This window comes from Oncorhynchus clarkii, chromosome 19 (genome assembly GCF_045791955.1).
Source record: "Oncorhynchus clarkii lewisi isolate Uvic-CL-2024 chromosome 19, UVic_Ocla_1.0, whole genome shotgun sequence".
Classification (NCBI taxonomy): domain Eukaryota; kingdom Metazoa; phylum Chordata; class Actinopteri; order Salmoniformes; family Salmonidae; genus Oncorhynchus; species Oncorhynchus clarkii.
The window spans coordinates 16533072-16554263 of record NC_092165.1 but is presented as its reverse complement, the minus strand read 5'-3'; the positions used below and the strand labels follow the sequence as shown (position 1 = coordinate 16554263).

Sequence of the window (21192 nt, the reverse complement as noted above, 5' to 3'; positions counted from 1 at the left end):
TGGTGGTTCTGTCCAATTTCTGCAATAATAAAACAGGGGTTAGAACCCCCAATCATCCTGCCAGGACCAAGTTCGAATTTCAGAGGCATTTTCAAAATAAAGTGATACATTTAGTTGGTAAATGACTAAAAGCCTATGGCAAATAAAGCATATAAAAAATATATATATTGTGTTAAAGCCTGAAAAAAATGTGGCAATCAAAAGTGTGCAACTTTGAGCATGTGTCCATTAGGCCTATGGATATTTTTTTTCTCCAGCATGAGCAATAAAAGATTGAGCAATAAAAGCTCCACTTTTATTCCGTAGGCTGGGATCCGCACTAAGCAGTTTTTACAAGAGCGCATTTTTCACTGGCTGTCCACTGGTTTCAAAAACAATGATTGATAAGCAGCTTAAACTTCTAGAATTCAACCGTTATTGGGTTCAAATGCACATTTAGATTTGTGAACAGCCACAATCTGTAAACGCAAATAGCTAAATGAGAGAGCAGCAGTGTGATTCACATCAATGCACTGTGTAGATATCAATAATAAGTGATCTCCGTATCGCCGTAGACTACGCCACTACTGTCATCTTTACCTCCAAGCGTTTATTCAAATTGGATAATCTTTGGATGCCGACAGCAGTCGCACCATTGGGGGACATATATTGGATTGTGGCCTACAAAAACCTATTCCTGCTCTTTTCCCGCGATCCATCAAACACATTTGGTGTGTCATCATAGTGGTCTCTGATTTTTGGTCAGACTCGCTCAGGTGGAACAAATTTAAATGTGCGCCTTTTTTCAATGCTGATTTGAAAGTCATTGAGAAAACAGAGGTGTTAAATATTTTTTTCCGCAAACAACCGTTCTGAATTTAAAACTAATCCTCGAAGTAATCATCTAGATTTTCAAAAGTATCGGTAATCTGATTACAATACTTTTGCTGGTAATGTAACGATTACAGTTCCCGTTTTTAGTAATCCCTTCCACGTAATCCGTTACTCCCCAACCCTGTAAAATAGTAAAATAATGAAAAACCATTGAATGAGTAGGCGTGTTCAAACTTTTGACTGGTACTGTATATCAAGCAAGTCTTTTTATATTCCACAGAGTATTATCATATTAACTGTTCTGTACAGATAATGATCAGACTCACGTTACAAATGCTGGTTAACAATCCAATACATTTAGTTTAGATTGTTTCACACAAGTAGTGCGCTAGTCTTTTACTAGTCCCGTATTAGCAGACCAATATTGACTTCATCAGCACAGGCAAATGGCTGCTGCAAGAAAACGTACGCTATCTGGATTTGAAGATGTGATAGACGGAAAAACAACGATTTTCAAAGACAGCGGTGAGAAGATACACGTTGCAGCCCTGATCCTAGCTAGGGGAGGCAGTAAGGGGATCCCCCTGAAGAATATAAAAGTTCTGGCCGGCGTCCCGCTCATCGGATGGGTTCTGAGAGCTGCCGTGGATTCCAAACAGTTTGACAGGTGATTCCGTTCAATCTACAATTGACTTTCCAATGTAGCTACAGTATATGGATTTGCTCAGAGGCTGTTAATAATAACTAGCTGCAACAAATGCATGTGACATTCTTGTTTTGCGTGCACGGATAATATTGTTCATCCTAGTGATAAAGTATATGTTGTCTATGATGATTGATGCATCTAGTCATATCTGTACATTATCAATTGTTTGTGTGTGAATATAAACCCATGTCAGATTCTTATTGAAATAGTTTCTCAAGAGGATGTTTGAAAATGAGCTGTCTCTGATTTTGTCTTGGCCACGCAAGACCGGATTGCATTGATGTAGCCTACTTGCAGTGGTGTACTAAGTAAAAATACTTTGCAGTATTTGCAGTACTTATGTCGTTTTGTTGGGTATCTGTACTTTACTTTACTATGTATATGTTTGAGTACTTTTACTCCACTACATTCCTAAGGAAAATAATGTACTTTTTACTCCATACATTTTCCCTGACACCCAAACGTACTCGTTACATGTTGAATGCTTACAAGGACATGAAAATGGTCCAATTCACACACTTATAAAGAGAACATCCTTGGTCATCCCAACTGCCTCAGATCTGGCAGACTCACTAAACACAAATGCTTAATTTCTAAGTCATGTCTGAGTGTTGGAGTGTGCCCCTGCCTATTTATAAAAATAAAACAAAATGAAAATCATGCCATCTGGTTTGCTTAAATACAAGGAATGTGAATTTATTTATACTTTTGATACTTACCTATATTTAAAACCAAATACTTTTGAGTCTTTTACTCAAGTAGTATTTTATCGGGTCACTTTCACTTTTACTTGAGTCATTTTCTATAAAAGGTATCTTTCCTTTCACTCAAGGATGACAATTGGGTACTTTTTTCCACCACAGCCTACTTGTTACAAAGCCTGAGGAATCAACTTCTTAATTTCTTTCTCCCACCAGTGTGTGGGTGTCAACTGATCATGATAACATTGAGAAGGTGGCCAAGGCATGGGGAGCTCAGGTTCACCGCAGGAGCCCAGAGGTGTCCAAAGACTCCTCCAGCTCTCTCGACACTATCCAGGAATTTGCCCGATTAAACCCAGGTAAGGGGTGAATCTCAATTGTAATTTCCTTGATTCCTCATGTCCTCACTCCTTGCCTCCTTCTCAAAATGCATTAGAGGAGGAGATCTGAGAGGAGGAGATCTGAGTGGAGGAACTGCAAATCTTCTGCTCCAATGTGCTGTGAGAAGGAGACAAGGAGGGAAGTGTGAGGAATTAAGATAATACAATTGTGATTTACTCAATGGCATAGCAACAGGGAAGTATCAACGTTTGTTATAATTTATTGTGACAAAACCACACCCTCTTTGATGCTTCACTGTCTTTGTTAGGACTCTTAAGTAGTGCTTTGTTATAGATGCCAGCCGTTAATAGAAAATATGCAGAAGAACATATTAGCTAGACTACGGCTATGTATCAAGCATCTCAGAGCAAGAATACTGATCTAGGATCAGATCCCCCCAGCCCATGTAGTCTTATTCATTGTGTTCTTTGAGGCAAAGCTGATTGTAAATGTCACGACTTCCGCCGAAGTCGGTCCCTCTCCTTGTTCGGGCGGCGTTCGCCGTCACTGGCCTTCTAGCCATCGCTTATCCACTTTTCATTTTCCATTTGTTTTGTCCTTTGTCCTTACACACCTGGTTTCAGTCCCCCAATTACTTGTTCATTACTTAACCCTCTGTTCCCCCAGGTTTGTTTGTGAGTGATTGTTTATTGTATTGGGGTCCGTTATTTGTGGCCTTGGATTTATTGACGTGTATTGTGATTATAGTTGAGCAAAATTGCCTACATTACTCATATCTGCTGTCCTGCGCCTGACTCATCTACACCAGCTACACACAGACGCATTACAGTAAATCTGTAGTCCTCCTCTGCTTCACTTGATACATACAACCTCCAGGGCTGTAGTGCCTGCTGCAGGTTTTCATTCCGGCCTTTTAATCAGAGCCTGAGAACCACTTGCTGGGAAACCAGATGTACGGTCTGACTCTCCACTCTCCAGCCAATCAGTGACCATTCTTGTCTAGCTAGGTAGAAACAAAACCAGCACGACTGTCATCAATGAAAATGCTCACGTTGTGTTGTCTTTTAATTCCATTTCTAATCTAAACATAATCCCAATCCGAGTAAATTGTTGCATATCAAGTATAAACAGAGTTCCAGTTGCTATCTTATTGATAGTGTGAGAGTGACTATAGACAACCCATGAATAGGAGTTTATCCAAATAATGTGGGACTCACTCCGTAGCTACAAATGTCAACAGTGACCATATAGGTTTATTCATATCTCATATCTGGTTAAATAATGGATAAATCAAATATCTGCTGTGTTGTGTTGACTTCTTCCAGAGGTGAATGTGATCTGTCACATCCAGGCTACGTCTCCCTGCTTGCACCCCTTCCACCTGAAGGAGGCCCTGGAGTTGATCACCAATCAGGGCTTCACGTCTGTCTTCGCCGTGGCCCGACAACACCACTTTCGCTGGCAGGAGGTCAAGAAAGGAGGTATGGGATAGCCATGTGTTATGTTTAGAGCTTTCCAGGATAGCCTTGTGTTATGTTTAGGGCTTTCTGGGATAGCCTTGTGTTATGTTTAGGGCTTTCCGGGATAGCCATGTGTTATGTTTAGGGCTTTCTGGGATAGCCTTGTGTTATGTTTAGGGCTTTCCGGGATAGCCTTGTGTTATGTTTAGGGCTTTCCGGGATAGCCAAGTGTTATGTTTAGGGCTTTCCGGGGATAGACTTGTGTTATGTTTAGGGCTTTCCGGGATAGCCATGTGTTATGTTTAGGGCTTTCCGGGGATAGACTTGTGTTATGTTTAGGGCTTTCCGGGATAGCCATGTGTTATGTTTAGGGCTTTCCGGGATAGCCTTGTGTTATGTTTAGGGCCTTACACGTAGGTTTGTTTTCCCGGACACAGATTAACCCAATTCCTGGATTTTAATAAAGGTAAATGGAGAATCTCCATTAAATTCTTTGTAGTCTAGGATTAGGCTTAATCTGTGCCTGAGGAAAAACTGTCCCTTACTTAATAAATTGTGTCAGGAGTTTGCCCTGGCCACATCAACATAGCCAGGAAAAACTTGAGTGGCCTAGATATGTTATATTTGAAAACACCTACCTAATACAGCTTGTTGTAAGATGCTAATGCTCAATGATAATGAATTGTTTATATAGTGCCTTTCACAAGCACAATACATGGAAGTCATCCCATCCACCACCAATCACTGTGTATCACAATAGAGGGATGAGGGGTGTTTAGACAAGTACGTATTTTTTTCTCTGGACAAGGAAAATCGAATCAAATCAAATGTTATTGGTCACACACATATTTAGTAGACGTTAAACCTTTTAGGGCTAGGCGTCCCGCTAGCGGGACAAATTCCGGTGAAACTGGAGGGCGCTCAATTCAAATAAATAATAATAAAAATGATGGATATTAAACATTTAGGTACATATAAGTGTCCTATATTGGTTGAACGCTTAAATGCTTGTTAATCTAACTGCACTGTCCGATTTACAGTAGCTATTACAGCGAAAACATATTTTTCCACCGGCACAGGTTTCATGAATTCACAAATAGCGATTAAATATTCACTTACTTTTTGAAAATCTTCCTCTGATTTGTCATCCAAAGGGTCCCAGCTATAACATATAGTGTCATTTTGTTAGATAAAATCCTTCTTTATATCCCAAAAAGTTTAGTTGGCGCCATCGATTTGAGTAATCCACTCGTTGAACATGTAGAGAAAGGAATCTGAAAATCTACCCCTAAACGTTGTTTCAACAAGTCAAAATACGTTTCTATTTTCTCCTCAGATACCCTAAAATGTAATCAAACTAAAATATTTCTTACAGAAAGAAGTATGTTCAATAGGAAACTGATTTTAGCAGGTGCGTCCTGTCTTCATGGCGCGCACAAACACGAATTTCCAAGACTGTGTCCCTGTACTAAAACTGATATTTCTTAATCGTTTTTGAAGTTACTAGTCTGAAACCTTGAATATAGACTGCTGACACCCTGTGGAAGCCATAGGAATGATGACCTAATATTGCCATTCACAGGGTTAGGGTTAGGGATAGCGTTAGGGTTAGATTCTGGTTGGTTTTTCTTTGGATTTTCTCCTACCATATCTATTGTGTTATATTATCTATCTATTATATATATATATAACATAATGTTAACTTTCACTGCTATGCGGATGACACACAGCTGTACATTTCAATTAAACATGGTGAAGCCCCAAAATTGCCCTTGCTAGAAGAATGTGTTTCAGACATAAGGAAGTGGATGGCTGCAAACTTTCTACTTTTAAACTCGGACAAAACAGAGATGCTTGTTCTAGGTCCCAAGAAACAAAGAGATCTTCTGTTGAATCTGACAATTAATCTTAATGGTTGTACAGTCGTCTCAAATAAAACTGTGAAGGACCTCGGCATTACTCTGGACCCTGATCTCTCTTTTGAAGAACATATCAAGACCATTTCAAGGACAGCTTTTTTCCATCTACGTAACATTGCAAAAATCAGAAACTTTCTGTCCAAAAATGATGCAGAAAAATTTATCCATGCTTTTGTCACTTCTAGGTTAGACTACTGCAATGCTCTACTTTCCGGCTACCCGGATAAAGCACTAAATAAACTTCAGTTAGTGCTAAATACGGCTGCTAGAATCCTTACTAGAACCAAAAAATTTGATCATATTACTCCAGTGCTAGCCTCTCTACACTGGCTTCCTGTCAAAGCAAGGGCTGATTTCAAGGTTTTACTGCTAACCTACAAAGCATTACATGGGCTTGCTCCTACCTATCTCTCTGATTTGGTCCTGCCGTACATAGCTACACGTACGCTACGGTCACAAGACGCAGGCCTCCTAATTGTCCCTAGAATTTCTAAGCAAACAGCTGGAGGCAGGGCTTTCTCCTATAGAGCTCCATTTTTATGGAACGGTCTGCCTACCCATGTCAGAGACGCAAACTCGGTCTCAACCTTTAAGTCTCTACTGAAGACTCATCTCTTCAGTGGGTCATATGATTGAGTGTAGTCTGGCCCAGGAGTGGGAGGGTGAACGGAAAGGCTCTGGAGCAACGAACCGCCCTTGCTGTCTCTGCCTGGCCGGTTCCCCTCTTTCCACTGGGATTCTCTGCCTCTAACCCTATTACAGGGGCTGAGTCACTGGCTTACTGGGGCTCTCTCATGCCGTCCCTGGAGGGGGTGCGTCACCTGAGTGGGTTGAGTCACTGATGTGGTCATCCTGTCTGGGTTGGCGCCCCCCCCCCCCCCCCCCCCCCCTTGGGTTGTGCCGTGGCGGAGGTCTTTGTGGGCTATACTCAGCCTTGTCTCAGGATGGTAAGTTGGTGGTTGAAGATATCCCTCTAGTGGTGTGGGGGCTGTGCTTTGGCAAAGTGGGTGGGGTTATATCCTTCCTGTTTGGCCCTGTCCGGGGGTGTCCTCGGAATGGGCCACAGTGTCTCCTGACCCCTCCTGTCTCAGTCTCCAGTATTTATGCTGCAGTAGTAGTTTATGTGTCGGGGGGCTAGGGTCAGTTTGTTATATCTGGAGTACTTCTCCTGTCGTATTCGGTGTCCTGTGTGAATCTAGGTGTGCGTTCTCTAATTCTCTCTCTCTCTCTTCCCTCGGAGGACCTGAGCCCTAGGACCATGCCCCAGGACTACCTGACATGATGACTCCTTGCTGTCCCCAGTCCACCTGGCTGTGCTGCTGCTCCAGTTTCAACTGTTCTGCCTTAATATTATTCGACCATGCTGGTCATTTATGAACATTTGAACATCTTGGCCATGTTCTGTTATAATCTCCACCCGGCACAGCCAGAAGAGGACTGGCCACCCCACATATGCTCTCTCTAATTCTCTCTTTCTTTCTCTCTCTCGGAGGACCTGAGCCCTAGGACCATGCCCCAGGAATACCTGACATGATGACTCCTTGCTGTCCCCAGTCCACCTGACTGTGCTGCTGCTCCAGTTTCAACTGTTCTGCCTTATTATTATTCGACCATGCTGGTCATTTATGAACATTTGAACATCTTGACCATGTTTTGTTATAATCTCCACCCGGCACAGCCAGAAGAGGACTGGCCACCCCACATAGCCTGGTTCCTCTCTAGGTTTCTTCCTAGGTTTTGGCCTTTCTAGGGAGTTTTTCCTAGCCACCGTGCTTCTACACCTGCATTGCTTGCTGTTTGGGGTTTTAGGCTGGGTTTCTGTACAGCACTTTGAGATATCAGCTGATGTACGAAGGGCTATATAAATAAATTTGATTTGATTTGATTTGATTTGATATTCTCCGACATTATTTTAACATTTCTACAAACTTCAAAGTGTTTTCTTTCCAATGGTACCAATTATATGCATATCCTGGCTTCAGGGCCTGAGCCACAGGCAGTTTACTTTGGGCACGTCATTCAGGAGGAAATTGAGAAAAAAGGGGCCTAGCCCCAAAATGCAGGTGTAGCAAAATGCATGTGTTCCAAACTCCAAAAGTGAAGTAGTATCTAACAATTCACAACAATACACACAAATCTAAAAGTAAAAGAATGGAATTCAGAAATATATAAATATTAGAGCAATGGCTGAGTGGCATTCACTAAAATACAGTAGAGTACAGTATATACAGTGAGGGAAAATGTATTTGATCCCCTGCTGATTTTGTACGTTTGCCCACTGACAAAGAAATGATCGATCTATAATTTTAATGGTAGGTTTATTTGAACAGTGAGAGACAGTATAACAACAAAAAAATCCAGAAAAACACATGCCAAAAATGTTATAAATTGATTTACATTTTAATGAAGGAAATAAGTGTTTGACCCCTGTGCAAAACATTACTTAGTACTTGGTGGCAAAACCCTTGTTGGCAATCACAGAGTCAGACGTTTCTTGTAGTTGGCCACCAGGTTTGCACACATCTCAGGAGGGATTTTGTCCCACTCCTTTTTGCAGATCTTGTCCAAGCTATTAATGTTTCAATGCTGGCGACTCAAACCTTCAGCTCCCTCCACAGATTTTTTATGGGATTAAGTTCTGGAGACTGGCTAGGTCACTCCAGGACCTTAATGTGCTTCTTCTTGAGCCACTCCTTTGTTGCCTTGGCCGTGTGTTTTGGGTCATTGTCATGCTGGAATACCCATCCACGACCCATTTTCAATGCCCTGGCTGAGGGAAGGAGGTTCTCACCCAAGATTTGATGGTACATGGCCCCATCCATCATCCCTTTGATGCGGTGAAGTTGTCCTGTCCCCTTAGCAGAAAAACACCCCCAAAGCATAATGTTTCCACCTCCATGTTTGACGGTGGGGATGGTGTTCTTGGGGTCATAGGCAGCATTACTCCTCCTCCAAACACAGCGAGTTGAGTTGATGCCAAAGAGCTCCATTTTGGTCTCATCTGACCACAACACTTTCACCCAGTTGTCCTCTGAATCATTCAGATGTTCATTGGCAAACTTCAGACGGGCATGTATATGTGCTTTCTTGAGCAGGGGGACCTTGCGGGCGCTGCATGATTTCAGTCCTTCACGGCATAGTGTGTTACCAATTGTTTTCTTGGTGACTATGGTCCCAGCTGCCTTGAGATCATTGACAAGATCCTCCCGTGTAGTTCTGGGCTGATTCCTCACCGTTCTCATGATCATTGCAACTCCACGAGGTGAGATCTTGCATGGCGCCCCAGGCCGAGGTAGATTGACAGTTATTTTGTGTTTCTACCATTTGCGAATAATCGCACCAACTGTTGTCACCTTCTCACCAAGCTGCTTGGCGATGGTCTTGTAGCCCATTCCAGCCTTGTGTAGGTCTACAATCTTGTCCCTGACATCCTTGGAGAGCTCTTTTGTTTTGGTCATGGTGGAGAGTTTGGAATCTGATTGATTGATTGCTTCTGTGGACAGGTGTTTTTTATACAGGTAACAAACTGAGATTAGAAGCACTCCCTTTAAGAGTGTGCTCCTAATCTCAGCCCGTTACCTGTATAAAAGACACCTGGGAGCCAGAAATCTTTTTGATTGAGAGGGGGTCAAATACTTATTTCCCTCATTAAAATGCAAATAAATGTATAACATTTTTGACATGCATTTTTCTGGATTTTTTTGTTGTTATTCTGTCACTCACTGTTCAAATAAACCTACCATTAAAATTATAGACGGATCATTTCTTTGTCAGTGGGCAAATGTACAAAATCAGCAGGGGATCAAATACTTTTTTCCCTCACTGTACATATGAAATGAGTAAAACAATATGTAAACACTATTAAAGTAACTAGCGGTCTATTTAAAGTGATCAGTGATTCCATGTCTATGTACCTAGGGCAGCAGCCTCTAAGGTGCAGGGTTGAGTAACCGGGTGGTAGCCAGCTAGAGATGGTTATTTAACAGTCTGATGGCCTTGAGTTAGAAGCTGTTTTTCAGTCACTCGGTCCCAGCTTTGATGCACCTGTACTGACCTCGCCTTCTTGGATGATATGGGGGTGAACAGGCCGTGGCTCGGGTGGTTGTTCTTCTTGATGATATTTTTGGTCTTCCTGTGACATCGGGTGCTGTAGGTGTCCTGGAGGTCAGGCAGTGAACCCCCTGTGATGCGTTGGGCAGACCGCACCACCCTCTGGAGAGCCTTACGGTTGTGGGCGAAGCAGTTGCCGTACCAGACGGTGATACAGCCCGACAGGATGCTCTCAATTATACATCTGTAAAAGTTTGTGAGGGTCTTAAGGGCCAAGCCAAATTTCTTCAGCCTCCTGAGGTTGAAGAGGCGCGGTTGCGCCTTCTTCACACTGTCTGTGTGGGTCGACCACTTCAGATTGTCAGTCATGTGTGCGCCGAGAAACTTGAAGCTTTTCACCTTCTCCACTGCGGTCCCGTCAATGTGAACATGGGCGCGCTCTCTCTGTTGTCTCCTGAAGTCCACGATCAGCTTCTTCGTTTTGTTGACGTTGAGGGAGAGGTTATTTTCTTGGCACCACTCCGCCAGGGCCCTCACTTTCTCCCTGTAGGCCAGGGGTGTCAAAGTCAAATGGACGGAGGGCCAAATAAAAAAATCAGCTACAAGACGAGGGCCGGACTGTTCGAAAGTTCATTGAAAAATTTTTAAATGACGCATATAGTCTAGTGAACCTAATTGAACCTACTGAAAACCTAACAAATATATTACAATATGATCAGATAAATAAAGCAATATTTTCTTATGGCTCTGTCAGTAATCTTTAATTTTCAACAGACACAAAAGACAAATTTCCTTTATATAAATATCCCCATAACATGAACATTAAATGAAAGAAACCGGTATTCAAGGCACCATCAGTAGACTATATTTTCTATTTTAGCAAAAGTGGGCTAAATTTACTTCAAAGAAAAAACAATAATAGCAATTTTCTATCATCCACTCAACTGAAATATTTTTAAAATATAATTGGATTGAAATACAAAAAAATAAAGTGCAAAAATCTATTAATCAAAAACAACACTTTGTTTAAGGAGAAGTAACATGCAGTGAAAACAAATATTAAATTTTAACTTTTAAACTTGAACTGAGTAAAAACTCTAAATATGTGATTGCACAGTAATGTTCACTTGTTTGAGGTTGAGGGTGATACTTGGTGGTGTCCCATCTTTTCCACAAGTTCATCAATGTTCGGGGTAAGGCTCTGAGCTGAAGAAATCCTCAGAATTGAGTGGAGGTGTTCAGCAGTAAGTCGACTTCTGTGTGATGTTTTGTTCAGGTTCATCAAAGAAAACAGTTGTTCACACAGGTATGTGCTGCCAAACATAGACAACGTTTGAGCAGCCTGGATGCGCAGCTGGGGCATTGTGCCGGGGAGGAAACGGGCAAACTCCGCAGCACCCACTGCCGCATATTTTTCCCTCAGTGCATCATTGCATTGGAGGTCAATCAACTCCATTTGGAGGTTTGGTGGTGAGCTTTCCACGTCAACAGCAAATGGGTTACCGAGCAGTTCCAACCTGCTTTTTTGTGCTTCAAAGTCAGCAAATCGGCGTCGAAAGTCAGTGGTAAGCATACCTATTTTATCAGCCAACTGTGTGCTCGGGAACGCACTGGTAGAGAGCTTCTCTTTCATGGTCTGGCAGCTGGGAAAGTGGCTCAAATTTTCTTTCCGCATCTGCGTCTCCCACAGAGTCAGTTTGGTTTTAAATGCCTTCACTGTACTGTACATATCAGAGATGACACGATCCCGACCCTGCAGCTGCAAGTTTATTGCATTCAGATGACTCGTAATGTCACACAGAAAAGCCATTTCACACAGAAACATTTCGTCTCGGAGTTGTGTTGTGTCTTTCCCTTTGCTGTCCAAGAATAGACAAATCTCCTCACGAAGCTCGAAACATCTTTGAAGCACCTTTCCCTGGCTTAGCCATCGCACCTCTGTGTGATAAGGCAAATCACCATGCTCCGTTTCTAACTCCGTCAGAAATGCCTTGAACTGGCGGTGATTCAAACCTTTGGCTCTGATAAAGTTAACTGTGCGCGTGATGATGCTCATTACATGCTCCATTTTCAAGGCTTTACCGCACAACGCTTCCTGGTGTATGATACAATGATAAGCTGTCAGCTCACCTGTCGCGTTTTCCTCTTGCATCTTTTCCCGTATCTTCGCCACCAGTCCGCTCCTGTGTCCACACATCGCAGGTGCTCCGTCGGTTGTCAAACCCACGAGTTTTTCCCAAGGCAGCTCCATCTCATTTACACATCTTGACACCTCTTCATACAAATCATGCCCCGTAGTTGTGCCATGCATAGGACGTAAAGCCAAAAACTCCTCTGTCACGCTTAGGCTGGAGTCCACTCCGCGGATGAAAATTGACAACTGGGCAATGTCAGAAATGTCGGTGCTCTCATCCACAGCCAAGGAATATGCAATAAAATCTTTTCCCTTTTTCACAAGCTGCTCTTTTAGATTGATGGACAACTGGTCTACTCTCTCGGCAATGGTGTTTCTGCTCAGACTCACATTTAAAAAGAGTTGCCTTTTTTCTGGGCAAACTTCGTCACAAACTTTAATCATGCAGTTTTTGATGAAATCCCCCTCCGTAAATGGCCGGGCTGATTTAGCGATCTCTTCTGCCAAAATAAAACTGGCCTTGACAGCAGCCTGGCCTTGTGATTTGGCTTTTTTGAACAGAGCCTGTCGAGATTTGAGGCCTCGTTTTAATTCCTCTGCCTTTTGTAGCCTTTGTTCCATGTCCATATTCTTGTTTTTGTCCGCGTGTTTCGTTTCATAATGTCGTCTCAGATTATACTCTTTCAGTACCGCCACACTTTCTCCACACAGAAGACACACAGGTTTTCCAGCTACCTTCGTGAACATATACTCCGACTCCCACCTTGTTTGAAACCCCCGGTTCTCAGTATCCACCTTCCGTTTTGCCATTTTTGATGGGTATCTGAAAGTTAATTTTACTGTGATGCTGACGACTGCTGTGCCAATAAATATTGAAATGAAGCAGCCTACTGCTCGGTGCGTCACCTTTGCATTGTGGGAAATGTAGTATTGGTGCGTGTAAAAGATCTGCGGGCTGCCGGCTTGCTGCGGGCCGGTTCTAATAATAAATCAAGATCATCCCAGGGGCCGTAAAAAACCTTCTTGCGGGCCGGATGTGGCCCGCGGGCCTTGACTCTGACATATGTGCTGTAGGCTGTCTCGTCATTGTTGGTAATCAGGCCTACGACTGTTGTGTCGTCTGCAAACGTGGTGATTGAGTCGGAGGCATGGCCACACAGTCCTGTGTGAACAGGAGTAAAGTAGGGGGCTAATTACACACCCTTGTGGGGCCCCTGTGTTGAGGATCAGGGAAGTGAAGGTGTTGCTTCCTACCTTCACCACCTGGGGAAGGCCAGGACCCAGTTGCACAGGGCAGGATTCAGACCCAGGGCTTCAAGCTTAATCATAGTATTAACCCTAGTTAGAACCTATTAACTGATATTGATTATTTTGCTCTCTCCTCTTCAGGTAGTGTAGCCACCAAGCCACTCAACCTTGACCCGTCTAACAGGCCCCGGAGACAGGACTGGGATGGAGAGCTGTGTGAGAACGGATCTTTCTACATTCATACCAGAGCGACAATAGAGGAAGGCCTGCAGGTAACTGCCACTATACCCCATCGGGGCCCATAGTCACAAAGTGTTTCAGGATAGGATTGTTGGTCCAGGATCAGTTTTCCCTTTTCTATCATTATTAATGAGATTGTATGGGCATGGAGGACCTGGTTCTAGATCAGCACTCCTATCCTGAGACGCTTTATGAACACTGGTCCTGATGTGCATATCTGCTGCTGGAGGTGAACCTTATTTTCCTCAGGTGATCAATAATGTTTAGTCATTCAGCGGATGTGAGCTTGACCAGAGACAAAAGACACACTGAGAAATCGACTTACTGATCTATAATTCTAGATCTTCTATTGTCAACTGCCGTTGTTTCAAATGATAATTGAAAATCACCTTTCTCTTGCATTGTCTTTCTCAGGGGGGAAAGTGGGCTTACTATGAGATGCTGCCAGAGTACAGTGTGGATATTGATGTGGATATCGATTGGCCCGTGGCAGAACAGAGAGTACTGAGGTAGTCTGAAGTCACTGACTCAGAGCTTCAAATTCTCTCTCTCTCTCTCTCTGTGTTTACTTGAACAAACTTTATCGGTGTCCCTTCCACAGGACGGTTGAGCTAACGTAGGCTAATGCGATTAGCATAAGGTTGTAAGTAACAATAACATTTCCCAGGACATAGACATATCTGATATTGTCAGAAAGCTTCAATTATTGTTAATCTAACTGCACTGTCCAATTTACAGTAGCTATTACAGTGAAAGAATACCATGTTATTGTTTGAGGAGAGTGCACAATTTTGAACATGAAAAGTTATTAATAAACAAATTAGGCACATTTGGGCAGTCATGATACAACATTTTGAACAGAAATGCAATGGTTCATTTGGATCAGTCTAAAAATTTGCACATACACTGCTGCCATCTAGTGGCCAAAACCTACATTTCAACTTGGCTGGAATAATACATTATGGCCTTTCTCTTGCATTTCAAAGATGATGGTACAAAAAAAATACAAAAGAACAGTTGGTTTTTTCTTTGTATTATCTTTTACCAGATCTATTGTGTTATTTTGTCCTACGTTCCTTTCAAATGGTAACAATAATATGCATATCGTTGCTTCAGGGCCTGAGCTACGGGCAGTTAGATTTGGGTATGTCATTTTAGGCGAAAATTGAAAAAAAAGGGCGGATCCTCAAGAGGCAACACAATTAACATTGATGTAACACAGAGGAGTCATTATACAAATGCATTTCCCTGTGTGTTCTGGTACAACAACTGCTTGGCATTCGACCGCAAGGCGCTACGAAGGGTAGTGCGTATGACCCAGTACATCACTAGGTCCGAGCTCCCTGCCATCAAGGAACTTTATACCAGTCGGGGTCAGAGGAAGGCCCTAAAATTGTCAAAGACTCCAGCCACCAAAATCATAGCCTGTTCTCTCTGATACTGCACTGGAAGTGGTACCGATGCACCAAGTCATGAAACAACAGGACCCCCAAGCTATAAGACTGCTAAATAGTTAGTTAAATAGCAAACCAATAGCTACTTGGAATATCTGCAATGACCGTTTTTGTAATAATCTCTTTTGACTCATCACATGATGTTTATCTAGCCCATTGTCCTAGTCACTTTATCCTTACCTATATGTACATATCTACCTCAACTACCTCGTATCCCTGCACATTGACTCGGTACTGGTAGCCATGTTATCATTACTCATTGTGTATGTATTACTTGAGTTAATTTTTACTTTTTTTCCCTCTCTCTCTGCATGGTTGGGAATGGCCCGTAAAAGTGAGCATTTCACCTTTAGTCTACGCCAGCTGTCTGCGAAGCATGTGACAAATAAGATTTCTTGATACAATTGTATTTGATTTGTTCCTCTCCAGGTTTGGTTACTTTGGCCTGGACAAGCCTGAGGCGGTGCGTCTGCTGCTGTGTAACGTCTCCGGCTGTCTGACTGACGGCCGCGTCCTCATCTCTCTTTCTGGAGAGGAGATGGTCTCTGTCAACACCAGAGATACCACGGGTATCCGCATGCTGCAGGGAGAGGGCGTGGAGGTACGTCGACTGTAGATATAGAACACATAGAACATATAGGACATACACCAGAGAGGGAAAGGAGATACGGTTGCAAAGATAACTTCGATGAATACGGATGATGGAAGATCGACGTCGATTCGTCGTTGGAATTTAAAAGATCACATGTGGTAACAGCAAATAGTGACAGACAGGCTTTACTTTATTTTTTTTAATTTTTTTTACAGTTGAAAGAGAATCCCAATCATGTGATTACTGCTTCCACAAATACATGTGTTGTCTATGTTGTAAATAGGAATTTCCAGGTGAACAAAAAGGAGAGGGTTGGTAAAGTCAATCTAAAATATATCGGTTTTATTACAAGTTGCAACAGGGAGACACCATCTAGCCCAGAAGCAGAGAAAATGTCTAACTGACCTCTTGGAGACGGGACCTTTCTATCCTAATCAGACAGCGCCAAATGTTCTGTAAACACCAGCCAGAGAGGCTTGTAGGAAGACAAAACAAAAAGGCAGCGACTGTCAGCTGCTACAGAATCACAGTGTTCACAGGATGTAATCAGTACAATACAACAGTGAATAATCAGTGTGTCCTTGTACATCCCGTCTGGCGTCAACCACTATCAACAGATAGGAGAATAATCCATAACATTCAGTATCAAGTCTAGTGACCATCAACCTGCACCTTGAGTGTCACAAATAGAACACTGGAAATCATGTGTATTACAGGAACTCAAAATATGCTAAACATTGTGTTGATCACTCCAAACCAAAGATGAACTTTAGTCATCTTAAATTTCCCAATTACATATGAAAAAAAGGAGACAATTCATTGTTTTGATAGTGAAGTTAGAGGTCATCCATACTCAACAGGGGCGGCAGGTAGCCTAGTGGTTAACCGAAAGGTTGCTGGATCGAATCCCCGAGCTGACAAGGTAAAAATGTGGCGCTCTGTCCCTGAACAAGGCAGTTAACCCACTGTTCCCCGGTAGGCCGTCATTGTAAATTAGAATTTGTTCTTAACTGACTAGTTAAATAAATAAGAATAGGCGGACTGTGATCTGGACCCAGAACGGGGTCAGTACAGACTGCGGGTTCTGACCGAGTTTTTAAAATAATAATTATATAAATATAAATACAGTTTGGGGGGAGGGGGACATTTTGTCAGGATTTGACTCATGGTATGATCTGAACACACATAAGACATGGAACATGTGTAGAATTGCAGGCAAAGAGTTTTAAAACTGCACATTTTTCTCTCTGCCAACAGGAGGGGTGCGAACAGTTTGGGGTTGCGAGGTAGAGGTTGGTTAATATGCTGATAAATGACAATATCCATCCGAACCTTTGCCATCTCGGAAATTTGTGTGACCGTACCTTCTGAAATAGTATTCGAATATAATGACTTTATTTTTCCAGAAGACACTTCAGTTGTGGCAAGTCAGATAAGATAAAGATATATAGTAAACAAAAAAATGGCAACATTCACACGACAGTGACAAATTCTTACAAGATATATATACACTTTGTGTACAAAACATTAAGAATACCTGCTCTTTCCATGACAAACCCACTGGGTGAAATATGATCCCTTATTGATGTCACTTGTTAAATCCACTTCATTCAGTGTAGATGAAGGGGAGGAGACAGGTTAAAGAAGGATTTTTAAGCCTTGAGACATGGATTGCGTATGTGTGCCATTCAGAGGGTGAATGTGTGCCATTCAGAGATTGAAGTGCCTTTGAATGGGGTATGGTAGTAGGTGCCAGGCACACCGGTTTGTGCCAAGAACAGCAACGCTGCTGGGTTTTTCACACTCAACAGTTTCCCGTGTGTATCAAGTGTGTACCACCACCCAAAGGACATCCAGTCAACTTGACACAACTGTGGGAGTCAACATGGGCCAGCATCCCTGTGGAACGCATTCGACACCTTATAGGGTCCATACCCAATGAATTGATATTAGTAACTCAATATTAGGAAGTGTGTTCTTAATGTTTTGTGCACTGTGTATATATTAGATAAATATAAGTCACAAACATCTAATTTCCTTTAAAAGCCATGCTATAGAAAAAAAATAAACCCCTGTTAGATACCCAAGTCCAGCACAGTAGCCAAGTTACTGTCTGCCCCTGGTACGTCTAGATAAGCCACAGCTCAACACTGAAACCACCACCCATTAAACACACACAGGCTACTATTTACTCTAGCTGTCATGTGTATCATGTTTCAGGAGGAGACCCAGATGCCGACAGTGTTGAAGTAACACCGTTTATTGCTAGAACAGGGGGCAGGCAAAACGACAGGTCAAGGGCAGGCAGAGGTCAGACATCCAGATCAGAGTCTAAAAAGGTACAGAACGGCAGGCAGTCTCGGGGTCAGGCAGAGGTCAACATCCCCCCCCCCCCCCCTAAAAAAAAGCACACATCAGAGCTTGCATAGAACACTTAGACAATAAATCAAGTGTTTTATGCTGTCTCCTCCAGGTGATCCTGATCTCGTCCAGTGAGGACCTGACCAAGGCCTTGGCTGACAAGCTGTCCCAGAGAACGGGCTGCGAGGTCAGACAGCTGGGCAAGGACATCCAGGGTGAGGCCAAAGCCATGATGGACGACAGGGATCTGGGCTGGAAGGAAGTTGCCTATATGGGTAAACTCACTATTCTTTTCACTTAACTGACTACTAGTACTAATATTACTACTACATTTACTTGTTTAGTGATCATTTGTAAAGTGGCTCTCTATTTGCCTTCTGCATGTAGGTTAGGCTACCACTGCAGAAAACTACTGGCATTGTTCTGAGTTCATGTCACTGTCAGTCAATTGATATTTATGGGCAATGTCAGCTGTCAAGTCCTGGAGAAATTGAGATTCAATTTCTATACTGAACAGAAATGTAAACCTAACATGTAAAGTGTTGGTCCCATGAAACATGAGCTGAAATAAAAGATCCCAGATATTTTCCATATGTACAAAATGTTTATTTCTCTAAAATGTTGTGCATAAATTTGTTTACATCCCTGTTAGTGAGCATTTCTCCTTTGCCAATATAGTCCATCCACCTGACGTGTGGCATATCAAGAACCTGATTTAAACAGCATGATTGTTACACAGGTGCACCTTGTCCTGGGGATAATAAAAGGCCACTATGTGCCGTTTTGTAACAAGTTTTCTCAGGTTTTTGAGGGAGCATGCAATTGGCATGCTGACTGCAGGAATGTCCACCAGAGTTGTTGCCTGAGAATTTAATGTTCATTTGTCTACCATAAGCCGCCTCATCTGGCACATCAAACCGTCCTCATAACCACAGACCACGTATAACCCCGCCAGCCCAAAGACCTCCACATCCAGCTACTTCACCTTCAGGATTATCTAAGAACAGCCTCCCGGATAGCTGATGAAACTGTGGGTTTCAGAAACCGTCTCAGGGAAATTGTCAGAAACCGTCTCAGGGAAGCTTATCTGCTTGCTCGTCATCCTCACCAGGGTCTTTACCTGACTGCGGTTTGGCGCCGTAACCGACTTCAGTGGGCAAATGCTCAACTTCAATGTCCACTGGAACGCTGGAGAAGCATGCTCTTCACGGACAAATCTCTGTCTTTATTTCAATTGACTGATTGCCTTATATGAACTGTAGCGTCAATTGTTGCATGTTGCGTTTATTTTATGTTCAGTGCATGATTTCAGTAATTCATTTTTAAGATTTCCCTAAACCCAAAATTGGAAACTATTCATAAAAAAAAATCAATTTCTATGATTTCCTTAAATCATGTAATGTTTTTGCATATTTTATCCATGTTGTGTTTTTGCAACATACTAATCATCCTATGAATACTTCCAGAACCACCTTATGGACACTTTAATAGATAAACAAACTCATCTCACCCCTCCATTCCATCCCTCCTACAGGTGCACCAGATGCACCAGATGTTGACTGTCTGAACCTGGCTGGGCTGAGTGCAGTACCCCGGGATGCCCCAGTGGTGGCAATCAATGCTGCTAAATACTCCTGCCACAATGTTGCAGGCCTCGGGGCTGTGAGGGAGTTTTCGGAACTCATCCTGCTGCTCAAGAAGAAGGCCAAGTCTCAGATGGAACAGGACCGCATCCACAGAGATACATTCTAAACTCTAGAATGGGTTCTAAAGTCACAGAGATACATTCTAAAGTCACAGAGATACATTCTAAAGTCACAGAGATACATTCTAAACTCTAGAATGTGTTCTAAAGTCACAGAGATACATTCTAACGTCACAGAGATACATTCTAAAGTCACAGAGATACATTCTAAACTCCGGAATGGGTTCTAAAGTCACAGAGATACATTCTAAAGTCACAGAGATACATTCTAAAGTCACAGAGATACATTCTAAACTCTAGAATGTGTTCTAAAGTCACAGAGATACATTCTAAAGTCACAGAGATACATTCTAAAGTCACAGAGATACATTCTAAACTCTAGAATGTGTACTAAAGTCACAGAGATACATTCTAAACTCCAGAATGGGTTCTAAAGTCACAGACATGCATTCTAAACTCTAGAATGTGCTCAAACTCTAATCTGGCTCAGATATGTTCTAAACAAAGAGTTGCATTCTTGAAGCCTGAGTGCCAGTCTGTCTTTACTCGCTTGCCAGCTCCTTGTCATTCCAAACATATTTGGCATTACAATTCCAAAAAGAGTTAACTAGAGAGCAGAAACAGACGGGCACTCAGGTAATTTTATTCTAGACTATCAGACAAACCTAAACTCGTGCCTGTGCTAAAGATTAGGCTAAATGACTTTGAAGCTTATTGACAATCCTCAATACTTTCTCTGGAGTATTTACTCACTTTCATGCACTTAGCTCAGGCTGAGCTAACACCTTATAAACTCAGCAACAAAAAAGGAACGTCCTCACTGTCAACTGCGTTTATTTTCAGCAAACTTAACATGTGTAAATATTTGTATGAACATAACAAGATTCAATAACTGAGACAAACTGATCATGTTCCACAGACGTGACTAACAGAAATGTAATAATGTGTCCCTGAATAAAGTGTGTGTGTGTGTGTGTGTGTGTGTGTGGGGGGGGCCTCGGTGTAACGCTCATTCCTTTGGTGATAAATGGAATCTGACCATCACCCCAGTGAGACAAAACCGCAACTCTTCAGTGAAGAGCACTTTTTGCCAGTCCTGTCTGGTCCAGCGACGGTGGGTTTATGTCCATAGGCGACGTTGTTGCCGGTGATTTCTGGTGAGGACCTGCCATACAACAGGCCTACAAGCCCTCAGTCCAGCCTCTCCCAGCCTATTGCGGACAGTCTGAGCACTGATGGAAGGATTGTGGGTTCCTGGTGTAACTCAGGCAGTTGTTGTTGCCATCCTGTACCTGTCCCGCAGGTGTGATGTTCGGATGAACCGATCCTGTGCTGGTGTTGTTACACGTGGTCTGCCACTGCGAGGACGATCAGCTGTCCGTCCTTTCTCCCTGTAGTGCTGTCTTAGGCGTCTCACAGTACGGGCTTTGCAATTTATTGCCCTGGCCACATCTGCAGTCCTCATGC

General features: G+C 42.7%; 1 protein-coding gene across 1 annotated transcript; it reads left to right on the top strand.

Annotated features, from left to right (window-relative positions):
- Positions 1-1058: 1058 nt before the first annotated feature.
- LOC139374137 (N-acylneuraminate cytidylyltransferase-like) lies at positions 1059-20684 on the top strand. The gene is made up of 8 exons (XM_071115140.1): positions 1059-1480; positions 2437-2579; positions 3888-4043; positions 13515-13645; positions 14028-14122; positions 15497-15668; positions 18133-18295; positions 19555-20684. The coding sequence occupies exons 1-8, from the start codon at positions 1260-1262 to the stop codon at positions 19770-19772; spliced, it is 1299 nt and encodes a 432-aa protein (XP_070971241.1). The 5' UTR covers positions 1059-1259; the 3' UTR covers positions 19773-20684.
- The last annotated feature ends 508 nt before the right edge of the window (positions 20685-21192 follow it).

Bases quoted from the DNA above. Each gene is read 5' to 3' on its own strand.
- LOC139374137 (XM_071115140.1), top strand. From the start codon at position 1,260: ATGGCTGCTGCAAGAAAACGTACGCTATCTGGATTTGAAGATGTGATA. The intron at 4,044-13,514 runs GTATGGGATAGC...TCTCCTCTTCAG, and splicing joins GCAGGAGGTCAAGAAAGGAG to GTAGTGTAGCCACCAAGCCA. The intron at 15,669-18,132 runs GTACGTCGACTG...TGTCTCCTCCAG, and splicing joins TGCAGGGAGAGGGCGTGGAG to GTGATCCTGATCTCGTCCAG.